The 18,013-nt window shown below is 42.3% G+C and overlaps 1 protein-coding gene across 1 annotated transcript in view; it reads right to left on the reverse strand.

Annotated features, from left to right (window-relative positions):
* LOC124788653 overlaps nt 1–18,013 on the reverse strand; it is a gene marked incomplete at its 5' end in the record, with an annotated part of 169,544 nt that overhangs the window by 42,067 nt on the left and 109,464 nt on the right. Inside the window, one exon of the mRNA XM_047255929.1 lies at nt 3,997–4,171. Within this exon, the coding sequence (XP_047111885.1) occupies nt 3,997–4,171 (175 nt within the window). The remainder of the gene's footprint in view (nt 1–3,996; nt 4,172–18,013) is intronic.

The raw sequence follows: 18,013 nt of genomic DNA on the forward strand, positions 1-18,013 counted from the left end.
TGCCTTAGCCCATTAACAACAAATTTCGCCCCGCTGTCCTAACGGATAGTTCATCGTACGTATCATACTGATTTTGTGGTTATTTAACGCACTGTTGCTTGTCTGTTGGCACTGACAACTCTACGCAAACGCCGCTGCTCTCGGTCGTTGAGCGAAGGCCGTCGGCCATTGCGTTTTCCGTGGTGGGAGGTAATACCTAAAATTGGGTATTCTCGGCACACACCTGACACAGGGGTTCTCGGAATATTGAATTCCCTAACGATTCCATGAATGGAATGTCCCATTCGTCTAGTGCCAACTAGTATTCCACATTCAGTCTCTTAATTCCCGTTGCGCGGCCATAATCGCGTCAGAAATCTTTTCACAGGATTCCCCTGAGTACAAATGACACCTCCACCAATGCCCTGCTGTTTTATACCTTGCGTACGCGACACTGCTGGCATTTGTATAAATGTAAATGGCTATCTCATGATTTTTGTAGCCTCATTGTATAAGAACTACAGCAGCAACTACATGGCGGCAGGTACACTTTACGTGTCGAGCAAGCTATGTAAGTTACTCAGAACAACTATCTATTAATGCACATCCATACACACTAGGCTTCATATTTTTTTGAATCTTTATCCACTGCCGCATAGGTCGCTAAAATAACTGTTACCCCGTTGTTCAGAATTACTTTATTGGTGCGTTTCGGACATTGCCCATCACCAGAACATCAAAGATAAAAACGAAATCTTTATACAGAGTAATGGAGTCATGTGTATCAGCCATCACCAAATGAACTTAACCGAAGTTAAGTTCTAATGCGGTGGTGTCAGTTGATTGTAACGTTCATGATGATGTGCAAGTCGGTCATGGAAACGAAAATTTTGATGGCGCTAAGTAATAATAACTTTAGGCAACAAAATGAAGCTACTAAATATGCTACTGTGAAATGTTATGAGAATCTCTCACAAAAAACTGATACGATTTTTCAGAAACATAATATTAAAATTGGCTATCAAGCTGTCAACATATTGGGTTTAAAATTAGGCACAATATTGTGGAAGGGAAGAACTACTTGTAAAATATGGTGTACGAAGGATAATTTGCTACAGTATGGGGACATAGGAGGCTTCTTATTTGAGAGAGGTTTTGGGGGCATACATACTATAATGTTGTCGTTGTTAGTTTGACAATAGTACGGAGACTCTGCACTTAGCCCTGAACAGTAAGACTTCTATATGTGGGTGAGAAGTTTGAGATATTTATAGGAACTATCATACATTTATTATATTTATAGGGTTCATTATACAACTAGCTGCGCTCGCATATCAGTAGTTTTGTTGGGATGAGTGATGGAAATTAAGTAAGCTACTGAATGTGCAATAACATCAGCTGCCCTCACTTGTCTGCCTGTTTGGATAAGAGCAGCTCGTTATGCGGACTCCAGCTTCCCAAGCTGTCGCAACACAAGATGCGTCGGCATGCGCAGTGTTAGTGGCGTGCAATGCGTACAGAGGGGCATAGGCGGGAGTGCGCATCTATGCATCTTGCTACTGACGTAACTATACGTTTGACAATGTGTACATTATGCAACAAATAGTGTGGAACTATGTTTTAAACACACTGGAGATTGTAGAAGCATTGTATTCATTATCTTGAATGGTGTCGTGTGCCACATTTCAAACAAGACAAGCATTTTCACGGATGTTGTAAAGTTCAAAAATGTCAGGAGTAAGAACAAATGTGTTTCCCTAATTTGTGTAATATTCTTCGGATCAGTAAGTATACTGTACTACACAATTTATAACGTAGGCTATGTTCATCCTCAGGGTTCAACGTATCTCCAAACCCAATTTCCCTGGAATCGATTCTGCGGGTTAGTAATAATAAATTAAAACGTGGTGTATAATGCGGTAGTTTTTCATCCATCTCAGTGTTTATGATGTCATATTTGGTGTCACCGCAAGGCACCACACTTGCTGGGTAGGTGGCTTCAAATCGGCCGCGGTCCGTCAGTACACATCGGACCCGCGAGTCGCCACTGTCGACGCTAGCAGACCGAGCGCGGCCACTCGGCTTGTCTTACGAGACAAGCTAGCGCACTGGCCAGTTACAAAGCCGACTTTAATGGGAATGGTTCACTTGTTATAGCTTCAGAGATCTCATTTGCAGAGACGCTTGTCAGCAAAGCCTTCAGCTAAGTCAGTAGCTGCGACCTAGCCAGGCGCCACATACAGTTTATGCATTGACAATTGATCTATATACGTGAAGCAATCAGAATTGTAAAGAAGTATTCGCAGTTCAGTCTATAACTGCACTTGTAAATATTATTGTACAAAGGCAAGACCGACGTTCATCGCTGATGCTGAATTAAAGCTAAGTATTTAATTGTATTGCTGTCTACTAACTTTCTAATCACCCAAGATGTTCCAGATACATCCCGTCAAGTATAGTTAATTGATCCTCACGTCAGCGTACGTGATCAACGCGTGAAATTAAATGCCCACACCTCGTGATCAGACTAAGAGTCAAATTACGTGACTCAGCTGGGTCACCCTTTCTCCATGAGGCCCATTTCCTCCTCGTACATAACATCATATATCTTGAACAATGTGTCACATAATTTTGCAGGTACATTCAGTGGTATATGTGAACACTGTCTATAAAAGTGTCAGGAATATAGTTAGTAGTAAAGCAGTCATAAAACGTCAGGCTTTTTTTACTGTACGAACAGCTAAAGTTTAGGGAGCGATAACTTTCTTCCCTTTATAATTTTTTTTTTGGGTGGGGCGGGGGGGGGGGGGGGTATGGGGGGGGTGTCAGTGAGGAAAAATTTAATAAAGGTTTGCAGTTACTTATTGGATGTCACTAAGTGCTCTCGTTCTCAAATACCGGATGAATAAAATCTGGGTATTCGAGCGCAAAGGCCTACACTTTTTTTAATCCCCAGCCGCACCGATTCTATGCGTAGATGGTTCTTACTCCAGAGAGTTTCATGCCATTCACCAAGTGATACGTGTACCAAGTTTAGCTGAAAACGATCCGTTAGTTTCCGAGGAGATGTGGAACATATAGATATATACGAGTGTATACATTTTTGTAATCTGCAAGGATATAATTTTTCCCTAGCCCTGTTTCGATGAAATAAAGCCTATACGGTGCCCAGAACTATGCTCAAGCTACCTTCGAAAGCCCGACCGGTTATAGTATGAAAGCTTTCACGACCGGATGACATATCTTCTGGTAAACCTCTCAGACGTCCGACCCGTCAGTCGGCAAGACTCACCGGAGGAGAAACACCCCTCTGAAGATGTCCAGAGCAGCTCTGGACGAAACGTTAGGAGCAGAAGAGTTTCATGGACCACGACCTTACGTCCGAGCCGAGAGGTCTAATGCACGGCTTTCCGGAGCGGGAAGGGGCGCGTGGTCTCCGGCACGAATCCTTCCGGTGGACTTGTATCGAGGTCCGGTGACCCGGCCAGTTTGTGGATAGTTTTTAGGCGGTTTTCCATCTGCCTCGGCGAATGCGGGCTGGTTCCCCTTATTCCGCCTCAGATACACTATGTCGGCGATTGCTGCGCAAACAAGTTCTCCGCGTACGTGTACACCACCATTACTCTACCACGCAAACATTGGGGGTACACTGGTCTGGTGTGAGACGTTTCCTGGGGTGGGGGGGCGGGAGGGGGGGGGGGTCCACCGGGAGCCTAACTGCGCAATAACCCTGGGTTCGGTGTGGCGCGGCGGAGGGATGAAGTGGACTGCGGTAGTCGTCGTGGGGTTGTGGACCACTGTGGCTGCAGCGGGGACGGAGCCTCTCCGTCGTTTCTAGGTCTCCGGTTGACATACAACATACCTTCGAAAATAGCTTTGGAGATTATCGTATTCAAAGATGAGCAGACAGACACAACAGTTTTACAATTTGTTATTAGTATACACAATTTTCTGAGTATTGCATACAGAACAACTGATGAAAGCTGAAGGAAACATGTGGCTAAGGAAGCAGCTCACCCTGCGGCGGGAGCGCCGCTGCATGATCTGGACGATCTGCTGGTCGCTGGAGGCGGCGTCGGCGCCGGTGAGTGCGTTGTCGAAGGCGACGACGCCGCTCGCGAAGTTGGTCAACGACACGGAGGGCGGCCGCCGCGGCGCGCCCGACGCACGGCGCAGCTCCGGCTCCGCTCCCCTGCAAAGCGACGACGTGACGCAGGCGCTCAAGTGCTAGTGCCGACAGCCTCGCCACGGCAGCCACAAAGCTCCCTAAAGACGCTTGTCGCTTACCTTTTATGTCGAACTCAGTATCTGTTTACCAAGTCGATCGTAATCACTATTTGTTTCTACGACGTTCCTATTATAGAATTTTGCCATTTGGAAGACCCATATATCTCCTCAACCATAAACCTCTTGTCTGAACAGCACAGCTTAAATACTTGCTCTAATCATAGCAAAATCTTTTCTATCCCACTTCATCACTCAATCGATGTCGTCCATATTTGTGTTACATGCAGTGTTTGACAAGAGATGAAAGTGACATAAAAGGGAACTCTAGATGGCCAAGCCGCGAGTGTCCTACAGGGACCATCCGACCGCCGTGTCATCCTCAGTGGAGGATGCGGATAGGAGGGGCGTGGGGTCAGCACACCGCTCTCCCAGTCGTTATGATGGTATTCTTGACCGAAGCCGCTACTATCCGGTCGAGTAGCTCCTCAGTTGGCATCACGAGGCTGAATGTGCCCCGAAAAATGGCAACAGCGCATGGCGGCCTGGATGGTCACCCATCCAAGTGCCGACCACGCCCGGGCCAAGCCTTTAGGAAAAAAGAAAAGGTAGCATTTTTGCCGTGAGTCGGGCGATGCATAAGCCATTCATGTTATCATTGTTCCTAGGCAGCGGTTGGAGTAGCAGAAAGAGTACAGAATAGTATTCTCAGATTCATCGGCTTCAGTCTTTTTACGGAAACATTTTTATTATAAATTTTTGCTGTGGTACATTATGTTAACTACTTAAGCCCCATCTTATTCCATTATTTGCTCCTTTGAACGTGAACTCGTTAAGCAGGTCTCGGAGTCACTCATGTCCATCTAGAAACTATTTACTGAGGTTAACGAAGGCGATGTTGGCCTGATGTACTCGACGATGCCCCTTAGCTGCACTGTCTAAAGGATCATCCTAAGAAATACCAAATTAAGATCAACATGAAGATGCCTAAATAAAGTGAAACGCGAAGTTGATAAAAAAACTAAAATTGCAACCAAAACTGTTTTCAACTAATACTACTAAATACTGGTTTGCTGATTCATGCCACAGATGGATTGGAAGAATAAGTTTTTGCGTTACTGACGCTTAAATACACCGTAATAATGGTCAATATATTGTATTTATTAATATCTTCGTAAAGACTCGCAAGCAAAGGCAAAGGAAAATCTGGGATTGCAAATGGATTTGTAAGAAAGGATTGTAATTGTAGTGTACAGGACTTCGTATTCGATTAGTCCTCGGCAGCTGCACGTGAACAGAAGGTTCCTCGTGCAAGTAAAATCGACCCATAGAGAGAAATAACGAAATCATATTCCGACAGGAGTGGATCAACAGCTATGCCCGCCAGTATTTAAGGAAATGATACGTTACGCGTTGTTTACTTCCAAACTTTGCAATGAGAGAGAACCTTTATGAAAGGAAACCAGGTTCATTTTCCCATAGAAAGTTAACCATGTAACTGTAGAAACGCGGCGTTTATAACGTGTGCCGAAACAGTTACAGCTTCCCCTGTTTTAACGATGACTATCACCTCAGCGCCGGCCGCTGTGACCGAGCGGTTCTGGGCGCTTCAGTCTGGAACGGCGCGACCGCTACAGTCGCGCGTTCGAATCCTGCCTCGAGCATGGATGTGTGTGATATCCTTAGGTTAGTTAGGTTTAAGTAGTTCTAAGTGTAGGGGACTGATGACCTCAGATGGTAAGTCCCATAGTGCTCAGAGCCATTTGAACCATCACCTCAGCACGTGTAAATCATCAACTGTGAAAAATAAAGGTATCTAATTTTGTACAAGAGGTTCTCGTGTACGCCCTACAGTTCCTTCCCTGAAACCTATTTGCAATCCTTGATTTTCCTCTGTCTTTCCTTTTCATGATTTTTATGAAAATATTAATTAATACAGTATACTGAGGATTATATCAGTTCAGTAACCGTGTAAGTAACATAAAAATCGAACATTAAAAAATATAAAATAGTTTCTTATACAGGGGCATATACCACGAACCTCAGATTACTATCTTCTACTCTTTCCTCTGCACCAACAGCTACCTCTTAACTAGGCCAACATATGTTCTCCGCGCGTCCCCCGATACACCGCAGAAACGCTACTTTTTCATAACGTTTGGCCATCTGGATTTCCCATTTTCGCCACTTTCATTTCTGGACAAGTCCTGCGTCTGGACGAAGTCACATACGGCGACTGAGCGCGGTCGCCTTGTAAGCTCTTTTCAGCAGCGGGAACAAGCTCTGGAATGATCTCCCTCAATACACGAGAAAGAGGAAAAACATACCAACCTTCAAAAGGCAGTTAATGGCATTTCTACAAAAGCAACAAATCATTCGTCTGCTTTTGATCTGTACACACCCCTTACAGCTAAATACCTGCCTTTCCCACTAAACCTCCCTCATTTCCCGCATCCCTTAGCCGAAGCAGTCAATCTAAATGACTCTCTCTTAGAACAAACTCGCTGCGGAAAAATATCACTTTTGTACGCCCATCTATACGAGCGGACTTCAAAAAGTAATTTATGGATTTTTAGCTATGTCATGTGACTTGATGTCGTTGCTGTCACAGTCGACCGAAAGATTGAAATGCACTCTATGACAGTGAATTTAAAGGGGCTGGCCGCACCGCGAGTGTCCGACGCTCGGACCTTCGAACTCGAGATCCACTGGGCGTTTCAGGTGACTCTGCATCAAGGGTGTGCTGTGACAGCCTCGATTCGGGTAAACCGTCACCGAGAGTGAGCTGTCTTGGCCATAAGCGTCTTAACGATAGGGATCAGTACAGAATATCGCGGACTGTAATTGTTCAAATGGTTCAAATAGCTCTGAGCACTATGGGACTTAACTGCCGAGGTCATCAGTCCCCTAGAACTTAGAACTACTTAAACCTAACTAACCTAAGGACAACACACACATCCATGCCCGAGGCAGGATTCGAACCTGCGACCGTAGCGGTCGCGCGGTCCCAGACTGTAGCGCCTAGAACCGCTCGGCCACTCCGTCCGGCCTGTCATTGTTGATAGACTAGCCAATTCTGTCATGCACGACATCATGCGGCGATCTGCCGCAACAGCCACAACCTTCTTCGCTATGGAGTACTTCTGATGGGACAACTGATTGGTCGATTGTTTTTTTGTTCAATCGGTTTTTTCCGTCGAATGCAACAATTGAGTGGAAGTAGTCTCTATGGCCATATTACCTACATGCTGTTTTCACTCATTCACCGGGTATGAGTGGTTTCACTCAGTGCGCGACAGCCGAAACGGTTCAAATGGCTCTGAGCACTATGGGACTTAACTGCCGAGGTCATCAGTCCCCTAGAACTTAGAACTACTTAAACCTAACTAACCTAAGGACAACACACACATCCATGCCCGAGGCACGATTGGATCCTGAGACCGTAGCGGTCACGCGGTTCCAGACTGAAGCGCCCAGAACCACACGGCCACACCGGCCGGCCGAGACAGCCGACTGAAAGAAGTTTCCATCGGTTGCTGCCATTATATGAATGTACTCACTCACTGACCGGGTTTGACTTCCAATCGAAACAACCGACTGATACAAGTGTCTGCCGTCTGAGGTCGTTATATGAATGTTTTCACTCACTCATTTGGTTTGAGCGGTTTAATTCACTGCAAGATATCCGACTGACAAATATCTGTCGGTTCCAGCCGTTATATGAATATTCTCACTCTCACCTCGAGTTTGAGTGGTTTTATTTACGTACTATTTCAACCTTTTCGGCTACTTATGAACCGTGATTAGGATTGACGACTTTTTTACAGATAAATAAAGAACGAGTATTTTATTTCAAGGGGATGTGAATAAAACGTATATTTATAATAATATTTTCAAAATGTATCTATTTACTTAGCTAAATACAAATTTTCGTACTTGTGGTATTAAATATAACTTTTTGGTTTGTTTTTAAAGTGTAATATATGATGCTGAAATATATATATATATATATATATATATATATATATATATATATATATATATATATAGGGTGGTCCATTGATCGTGACGCCGGGCCAAATATCTCACGAAATAAGCGTCAAACAAAAAATCTACAAAGAACGAAACTTGTGTAGCTTGAAGGGGGAAACCAGATGGCGCTATGATTGGCATGCTAGATGGCGCTGCCATAGGTCAAACGGATGTCAACTGCGTTTTTTAAAACAGGAACCCCAATTTTTCTTATTACATATTCGTGTAGTACGTAAAGAAATATGAATGTTTTAGTTGGACCACCTTTTTTGCTTTGAAAGAGATGGCGCTGTAATAGTCACAAACATGTGGCTCACAATTTTAGACGAACAGTTGGTAACAGGTAGGTTTTTAAAGTAAAATACAGAACGTAGGTACGGTTGAACATTTTATTTCGGTTGTTGCAATGTGATACTTGTACCTTTGTGAACTTATCATTTCTGAGAACGCATGCTGTTACAGCGTGATTACCTGTAAATACCACATTAATGCAATAAATGCTCCAAATGATGTCCGTCAACCTCTATGCATTTGGCAATACGTGTAACAACATTCCTCTCAACAACGAGTAGTTCGCCTTCCTTAACGTTCGCACATGCATTGACAATGCGCTGATGCATGTTGTCAGGCGTTGTTGGTGGATCACGATAGCAAATATCCTTCAACTTTCCCCACAGAAAGAAATCCGGGGACGTCAGATCCGGCGAACTTGCGGGCCATGGTATGGTGCTTCGACGACAAACCCACCTGTCATGAAATATGCTATTCAATACTGCTTCTACCGCATGCGAGCTATGTGCCGGACATCCATCATGTTGGAAGTACATTGCCATTCTGTCATGCAGTGAAACATCTCGTAGTAACATCGGTAGAAAATTACGTAGGAAATCAGCAACCATTGCACCATTTAGATTGCCATCGATAAAATGGGGGCCAATTATCCTTCCTCCCATAATGCCGCACTATACATTAACCCGCCAAGGTCGCTGATGTTCCACTTGTTGCAGCCATCGTGGATTTTCCGTTGCTCAATACTGCATATTATGCCGGTTTACGTTACCGCTGTTGGTGAATGACGCTTCGTCGCTAAATAGAACGCGTGCAAAAAATCGGCCATCGACCCGTAATTTCTCTTTTACCCAGTGGCAGAACTATACACGACGGTCAAAGACGTCGCCATGTAATTCCTGCTGCATAGAAATATGGTACGGGTGCAATCGATGTTGATGTAGCATTCTCAACACCAACGTTTTTGAGATTCTCGATTCTCACGCAATTTGTCTGCTACTGATGTGTGGATTAGCAGCGACAGCAGCTCAAACACCTACTTGGGCATCATCATTTGTTGCAGGTCGTGAATGACGTTTCACATATGGCTGAACGCTTCCTGTATCCTTAAATAACGTGACTATCCGCGAACGGTCCAGATACTTGGATGATGTCGTCCAGGATACCGAGCAGCATACATAGCACACGCCCGTTGGGCATTTTGATCACAATAGCCATACATCAACACGATATCGACCTTTTCCGCAATTGGTAAACGGCCATTTTAACACGGGTAGTGTATCACGAAGCAAATACCGTCCATGGCGGAATGTTACGTGATACCATGTACTTATACGTTTGTGACTATTACAGCACCATCTATCACGAAGCGAAGAAAGTGGTCCAACAAAAACATTCATATTTCTTTACGTACTGCACGAATACGTGATAAAAATGGGGGTTCCTATTTTAAAAAAACACTGTTGATATCCGTTTGACCTAAGGCAGCGCCATGTAGCAGGCCAACCATAGCGCAATCTGGTTACCCCCTGCAAACTAGACGTGTTTCGTTCTTTGTAGTTTTTTCGTTTGATGCTTATTTCGTGAGACATTTGGCCCGGTCACTATCAATGGACCATCCTGTATATACATATATATATATATATATATATATATATGAACAACCACTTTTTAACACGGTTTTATTAGGTCGGTTTTCCTGTCTAGTCGATACAAATTTTGGAGTTGATTTTGAAGTAACTTCCCCATAAGCTAGACACTTGAAACTTTCAACATAGCTGAGAATCGGATGAGAATTTAATATTAACTCGCTTTCGAGTCTGAGGTTGGCGGAGGGTATTTTGTTTTTCAGTCTGTGTGTTCGGTACAAATTTTGCAACTAATTTTAAACTAACTTCTTGAGAAGGTAAAGACATGAAACTGTCAGATTAGCTCAAAACAGGAAGACAACCCCTATACTAAATCGCTTTCTGTTCTGGTATGTGGTGGGAGAGTACTTGGTGTACTGTTGCTATTCCCCTATTTTCCTATTCCAGTCGCTAATATTTCACAGTTAAGAACGATTGCTGCTAACCTCCGTGTGGCCTTGATTTTCTCTAATTTTTACATTCATGTTCTTTTCGAAAGTTATACGTAGGAGGAATCAATATATTGTCTTAGGCAACTGAAGGGAGAACGAAATAAACCTGAAATTCACCACATGTCTCTGTTATCTCGTCAAAATGTTTTATATAAATTGTACAATTTCACACACACGAGACTAAAATGCAGAAAATAACTATTTAAATAAAAAACTTTAAAATTACACGTTTTTAAAAGGAACTAAAACGTGTTACATAATCTCTCCTAGCCCCATAAAGATTCCTAATGCCATAAAGATAGACCTGAAAATTTATGCTTGTCAGTTTTTAACAGCTATGACAATACTTCTAAGATTGAAAACCATAACCATGGGGTGCATGCTACATGTAATAGTAAGGAGTGTAGAGAGTGACTGTCGTTTATAAACTCACAGAACAGTTCATGTCATTTGAAGTGCATTCAAATTTTTAGCGACTTAGGTGAACTGTTGTTACATCAATTACCTATTGCATGCGTCCCACCATTTTCATTTTAAATTTTACCTGCATTGTCATAGCTATTAAAATTCACAAGCACAAATTTTCAGGATTATCTGTGGCTAGGACATAATATTTAATAAATTTTAGTCATTTTAAAGACGTGTTATATTAAAAAATTTTTACTTAAATAATGATTTTCAGTTTAAATTTCTTGAAGCTCTATCTCTCTCTGCCCACCGATTACCACCCAAAGTCGATTTCTTTTTCGGTAAACGCTAAGGTGACTCGAACATAAACCACATAAATACAATTTTTTGTTGTTGGTGATTGGATCAGTTGCATTTTAAGCATATATTGCCATTTGTGTGAAGTACTTCTAGAGAAAAATATTTGTCATCGTTAGTTAATATGATCTGAATTTCATTGCTTAGTGTAGTTTCATAATATGAATAATCCTTGCTGGCTGGCAAAACAGGTTCAATGTGACGGGAAATCAAACCGAGACGCTTCTCAACTTCCGAAGTCTGACATACATATACACTTCAGATAATACCTTCAAATTACTTAGTTGAATTATATTATAACGTCTTGTGCCCATGTTGAATAAGCTGAAAGAGTACGCGCTCAATGTTACCATGGTCGCAAATATATTTCAGTTAACTGGCATAGACAAAACTAATAATTTTGCAGCACTAGTTTTGAGGGCGTTCAGAGGCATTCTGGAGAGGTTTTTGTACTACTGTCTTGGGTAGACGCCGATCTTTTTCATGTTTCGGGAAATTTGACTGATTGGAAATAAAAAGAGTGTAATAAATCTTAGATAAAATCGATTAATGAGGACCGGCCCGTTGGTGGTTCCTTCGTTTTTGTCTATTAAAAACGCAGAGGCTAGCACGATTAGACGGTCTCTTATACACACATGATGTTCTAAAATGATCTTCATAACTTTGATCACGTATGTTTCAGATGTGGGAATAGGTAGAAAGGTGCTGTATGCGGCATAATGCTCACACACGCCTAAACCCGTTTTTTATACATATATTTTATTTTTACATGTTAGTTATTGTCTGACCAACCCCCCTCACCCCCGGCCCCCAGCAGTTGGCAATGTTTTTGGAACGGTTGGTACAAATCAGATCTGACACCCAGATCCTGCGGAAAACCGTTACATTTCTTTCCTTTGGGCGGGCCCTGTAGGAACTGTGAGCTCGCATCAGAGCAGCAACAGCACACGTTAACGAGGACAAGCTAGGCCGGATATGGTACGGCAACATCCCTTAGACATCCTGTGTGCTATTAGATCGCGCACACATTTATGGTGACAATCTGCCCCCCTTCGCCCACCCCACCGCCCCCTTCCCCCAACGCCCTTACTTTTTTTGTGACAGTCACAGTTTTTCTAGCTCCGTCCCGAATATTTTCAAAAGTAGTTCGGTACATCTACTTGTTCTGGATTTAACAGATTTGAAATGATTTATCCTAAGTTTGAATTCATTTCACCTCTATCAGTATGCTGGTACTGAAATGGTATTTTCCCATACAACTAATGTATGAAACAGTGACAAAACACAGTTTGTTGTAGAAACTACGAAAGCCATGTTAGTGACTATGACTTATGATGAAACTTGAGTTGAATGTTTTCATACTAAAAATACGAACATGCTGAAGAAAATTTGCAGCACTGATAAGAACAGTACGTCTGCTCGCACTCTTTCATCTTAGAAGGTACTAATAAAATATAAATTAATGGACTTTTGTGACAAATTCAAGTAATCATTTACATGTATTACATTTAATTAAGAGTTTTTTGCAGTATCAAAAAGTTGTAAAGTGTCCCAAATTTTGGTCTAAAAACATGGTCACTTTAACACGCTGAACAGAGTGGCTACGAGAATCTTACATGTGTATGAACATCACGGCGCAAACTGCAAGTTTCTAGTTTTTCCTGTTTCTGAAATATATGTGATCAAAGTCGTAAAGATAGTTTTCGAACACCCTGTATCGTTCATACTTCTTTATTGAGACAATTAGAAGCCACCGACAATCGGAATAGCGTATACCGCGAGGCCGCCTTGCCCGCCAGACAAATAAATTTTTTAAATGACATTTGCCATTTACTCATTAAGCTGTATTAAAACTGACTTAATTTATGTTCATATTTCTTACTGCAAATGAGTACTACGTTTGATCATGGGTTTCTCTCTAATGCGCTTTCATAAATGCTTGTTACTCTCGCGTGCAATTTACATCTGTTGATCGGTAGGAGGCGCGCGCCCGTTGGCATTGTCAGCACTGAAATGCAGGTGAGGAAACATTGCCCCTCTCACGACCCGCTCCCAGCGATACTTATCTTCTACAGACTGTGTGTGTCCGGGAAAATAATCCGATTTGACCCAGATGTCTGAGATTTTCAAAGTTTTTGTTAAGTGATGGCAGGACTATCCCACCGATAGGTGACCTTAATTAGTTACACGTTAAAGGCACCTGGTACAACTTAATCCACAACAGTATATGAATCAGTTTTAAATTATGAAATGAAAAATTACTCCATTTAGTACATAATTAAATTAACATGTATAATGCTTATTTTTAACTCTGACGTACCCCCTGAGATATGTCTTCACTAACCGTGGGGGTAGGGCTGCACTCTGGCTGTACAGTGTAGCACTGCTTTAGTTCAACTAATGAAGAAATTACTACAGGGTGGTTTCACTCCGAAGTGTGAATGGGTAGCTCAGTCTACTATAACCCTAAAGAGTGGTTTCAGCTGAAAGACTGAATTCATGGTTCAACCTACAGAAAAAGAACTGACTGTTTTCACTTGAAAAGAAAGAATTTAATCAACATGTAAGGTTCAAATGGCTCTGAGCACTATGGGACTCAACTGCTGAGGTCATTAGAACTTAGAACTAGTTAAACCTAACTAACCTAAGGACATCACAAACATCCATGCCCGAGGCAGGATTCGAACCTGCGACCGTAGCGGTCTTGCGGTTCCAGACTGCAGCGCCTTTAACCGCACGGCCACTTCGGCCGGCAACATGTAAGGCATACAACAGTGTCGAATGCTTTCATTCGATTGCTCCCAAAGACTGGTTTCATTCAAATGAGTCACTGAGTAGTCCAACTGACTGAATCGATTGTTTTCATTCGGTTGCACCCATAGACTAGTTTAAACCAAAAGAACAAATTAATATTTCAACCAGTATGTAAAACTACAACCGAATGAGTCGATTGTTTCCCAACAACCGAGTGAATCGATTGTTTTCATTCGGTTGTTCCCATCGCTACGGAGTACAGAAGCCACCTCTACTCGCAACAAGCCACAGAGAACGCTCGAAACATGAAGAAAGGTCATCGTGCAGTAATGAAACGTGTTTATTTCGCTGCGTGCTGATGGCAGGGAGTAAGTTTTAGAAAAACCTCGTGATTTGAAGATCCCGCTTGGTGATATGTTGCCATCTCGTATGTGTTACAGACATTGTCATGCGAGGGATCTCATTACAGATAAAATAAAGGTGGTACACTATTATTAAAAAAAAGTCAAGCTGAGTAGCGTCCAAAATAAGCATCAGAAAGACTGCATGCCGCAAAATAAAGGACATCCACTGGCGATGATGCAACCCTGGCGAAATATGCAACTAAAGCACAAATAATCTGGTTTTGCAGCGGCTGATCTTCACCAACACATTTAACTAGAAATAATGGACGAAACAGTTAAATCTCTTTTGATAAACTTTACTACAGGATGTAATACAGAAAAGGCTGGTATACTAAAACGGGGGACTCGTGCGAAACTTCCACACTTTTATAGTTTTAAATATTGACATTATTTAGAATAAGTAGAGTCGTTATGGAATAAATGTAGTGGCGGGAATGAAGCCGAAACACCCTGAAAAATGAAGTAAGCACGTTAGACCGTAGTAGCAATAGGTAAACAACAATTCAAGGCGACAATGACAAACATATTTGTCGTTCCGGACAGTATATTCGTTAGAACAGTCATCTTGCACAAGGGGCAGAGATGATGGACTAACGCTTTGTTCATGGTTATTATCTAAGATATATTTGTGATAAGATAATATTAAAAGAGAGCCTCTTATTCGTGATTAATAAGTTAGCTTCGAAAAATATAGGTATGAAGCTGAGCGTCCGTTATGCCTTTTTCCTAAGATAGTTAAAAGTCTCTTTTACGTTAAAATTTTCCGCAAGTAATATTATTGCGCAAAATCCTTATTGAATGTTAGAAGCCGGTTAATAAAACTTTCTAACAGTACCTCATTCATCCCTGAGCGATTAGTATGTGTTGAAAAAAGGTGGTGTTAATTTGAGAAATAACATATTTGGTCGAGAGAGTATAATTAATTTCAGTTTCAGAATGAGTGCCATCTACAATAAGGCGACTTACTTATGGCCTATCCAGAATCAGAGATAATAGCTGACATCATCTTAACTATTTGAAAATAAAGATGGAGAATCATATACTGGTACAGGTATACACATGGCATTATCTTTCTGAAAAGTGAGTAACAAGTGAAGATAAATTTTACGCAGTGATATTCAAATGACGCATGAAGATAAAACTCTCAACACGAAAAAAATTTAAAACAAAGAAAATTGCGTGACATGAAGATACAAGAGTAGCTTGCAAACATTCTACAAAGATATAATATCAAATATAAGGTATAAAATGAAATATAATCACCCTCACCATCAAAAATTAATTCCACTTAAATTCATGGTACATAGAGCAAAATTTATTTCACTCAGTAATAAGATTAGAAAGTGGAAATAATGGACAGCCGTATTGTAGTGATGAATGTACTGTAGTTAAGTCCCGTATTGTTAAGCTAGTTGATGAAAATTATTAATTACAATTTTTTCAATAGTCTTCTGCCTGGTTTGATTCGGCCCACCACGAATTCCTCTCCTCCGCTATCCTCTTCATTTCAGAGGAGCAGTTGCTTTGTACGCCCTCAGTTATTTACTGGATCTATCCCAATCTCTGTCTTCCTCTACAGTTTTTACGCTCTGCAGCTCCCTCTAGTACCATAAAAGCTATTCTCTGAAGTCTTAACAGATGTCCCATCATTCTGTCCCTTATTCTTGTCAGCATTTTCCATATATTTCTGTCTTCACCGATTCTGGGAAGAACTTCCTCATTCCTTACCTGATCAGTCCACTTAATTTTCAACATTCTTCTGTGGCAGTAAACCTCAAATGCTTCAATTCTATTCTATTCTGGTTTCCCCGCAGTCCATATTTCACTATCGTACTATGCTGTGCTCAAAACACACATTCTCAGAACTCTTCCTCAAATTAAGGCCAATGTTTGATAGCAATAGACTTCTCTTGGTCAAATCTTTAAAATTCTCACTCTGTGTTATACGCATGGACGCTAAAGTTGGCAACACTGTAGTCATATAGGTCATTCGTCCCCGACTACTGCAGTTGAATTCTGTCAGTGACAGCGTAAACGCGTCTGCTCTGCTAATAGTTTACACCAAGGAGGAACAGTGAGCAGTGCCAACAGCAGGCTTTCGCCACAATACCGGAACAGGGCTGTGTGACGTGAGAAAGCTTGTCGATCGAGATGTTTGAAAGTGGCCGGACGAGCAGTACACATTAAAAGGGAGCAGGACTCCCGTCAGCATGGTCCAAAAGATGCAACATGCGCAAAAGATGGCTTTCAGCGGATAGGCAAGTTATCATCGATATGGTAGCCTCTTCTTTTGAACATCAGTCACGGTTTTGTCTATCGAATCATCATCGATGGACTCAGCTTCCGATGGGTACCGAAACAATTCACTAAAGAGGAGGTCAAACGTGTTGACATCTGCCAGCACTAATTAGTCAATTTGACTTTTCCCTGGGATAGTCGCCCGTGATGAGACGTGGGTTCATCACTATGAGATAGAATAAAAACACCTCGAATCACCAAATACAAAATAATTCAAGACTTTCCATCGACGGGAAAGATTATGTTAATTATTTTCTGAGATGCAAATGGACCTGCACTGGAAGAGTACATGACAAAGGGAACGACCATCGACAAAATATTGCAGTGAATTTTTGGTAAACATGCTAGAGAAAAGCAATTCGCAGCTGATGACAAGGTGTGTTGTCAAAGATAGTATTGCTGTAGCATGAGAACGCACGCCCGCACGCGGCTACCACACAATTTAAACCATCAAGATATCGGGTTTTGAGCTGCTGGAAGACCCTCCCCGCTGATCGTATCTTGCTCCATACCTCTTTCATTTGTTTTGGTTGCTCAAGAATGTTTTGCAATGTCGTCAATTTTCCTGGGACACGAAACTGCAGAAAGCACTACGAAAGTAGCTTCGCGACCAACAGAAAGCCTTCTTTTTGCGCGGAACACGTGAGTTTGTAAGACGCTGGTCCCCCAGCGCATTAGCCGTGCGGGGTAGCCGCGCGGTCTAGGGCGCCTAGTACGCTCCGCGCGGCTCCCCCCGTCAGAGGTTCGAGTCCTCCCTCTGGCATGGGTCTGTGTGTTGTCCTTAGTGTAAGTTTAAGTTGGCTTAGGTAGTGGCTAAGCTTAGGGAACGATGACTTCTGCAGTCTGGTCCCATAAGGCCTTACCACAAATTTCCAATGCAAGGGATAAGTCCCTGCAGTCGCACTACCCTTTGTGCCCTCTGTGGCTCAGATGGAGCCGGCACGGCAGCCCAGAGTGTTCGGTCAGAGGGCTTAAAAAACTGAGTGAGCGGATCAACGAACAATCAGAACGGGTGTCATCGGCCGTCCGCCACCAACAAATTCGACGAGCAATATAGATCAAAATGAGATAAAAAAAGGTGGACAGAGCGTCTGCCATGTAAGCAGGAGACCCCGGATTCGATTCCTGTTCGGGGCACGCATTTTCAACATGTCCCCAATGATGTATATCAACGCCTGTTTGCAGCTAG

Source organism: Schistocerca piceifrons, chromosome 3 (genome assembly GCF_021461385.2).
Source record: "Schistocerca piceifrons isolate TAMUIC-IGC-003096 chromosome 3, iqSchPice1.1, whole genome shotgun sequence".
In the NCBI taxonomy this organism is placed as follows: domain Eukaryota; kingdom Metazoa; phylum Arthropoda; class Insecta; order Orthoptera; family Acrididae; genus Schistocerca; species Schistocerca piceifrons.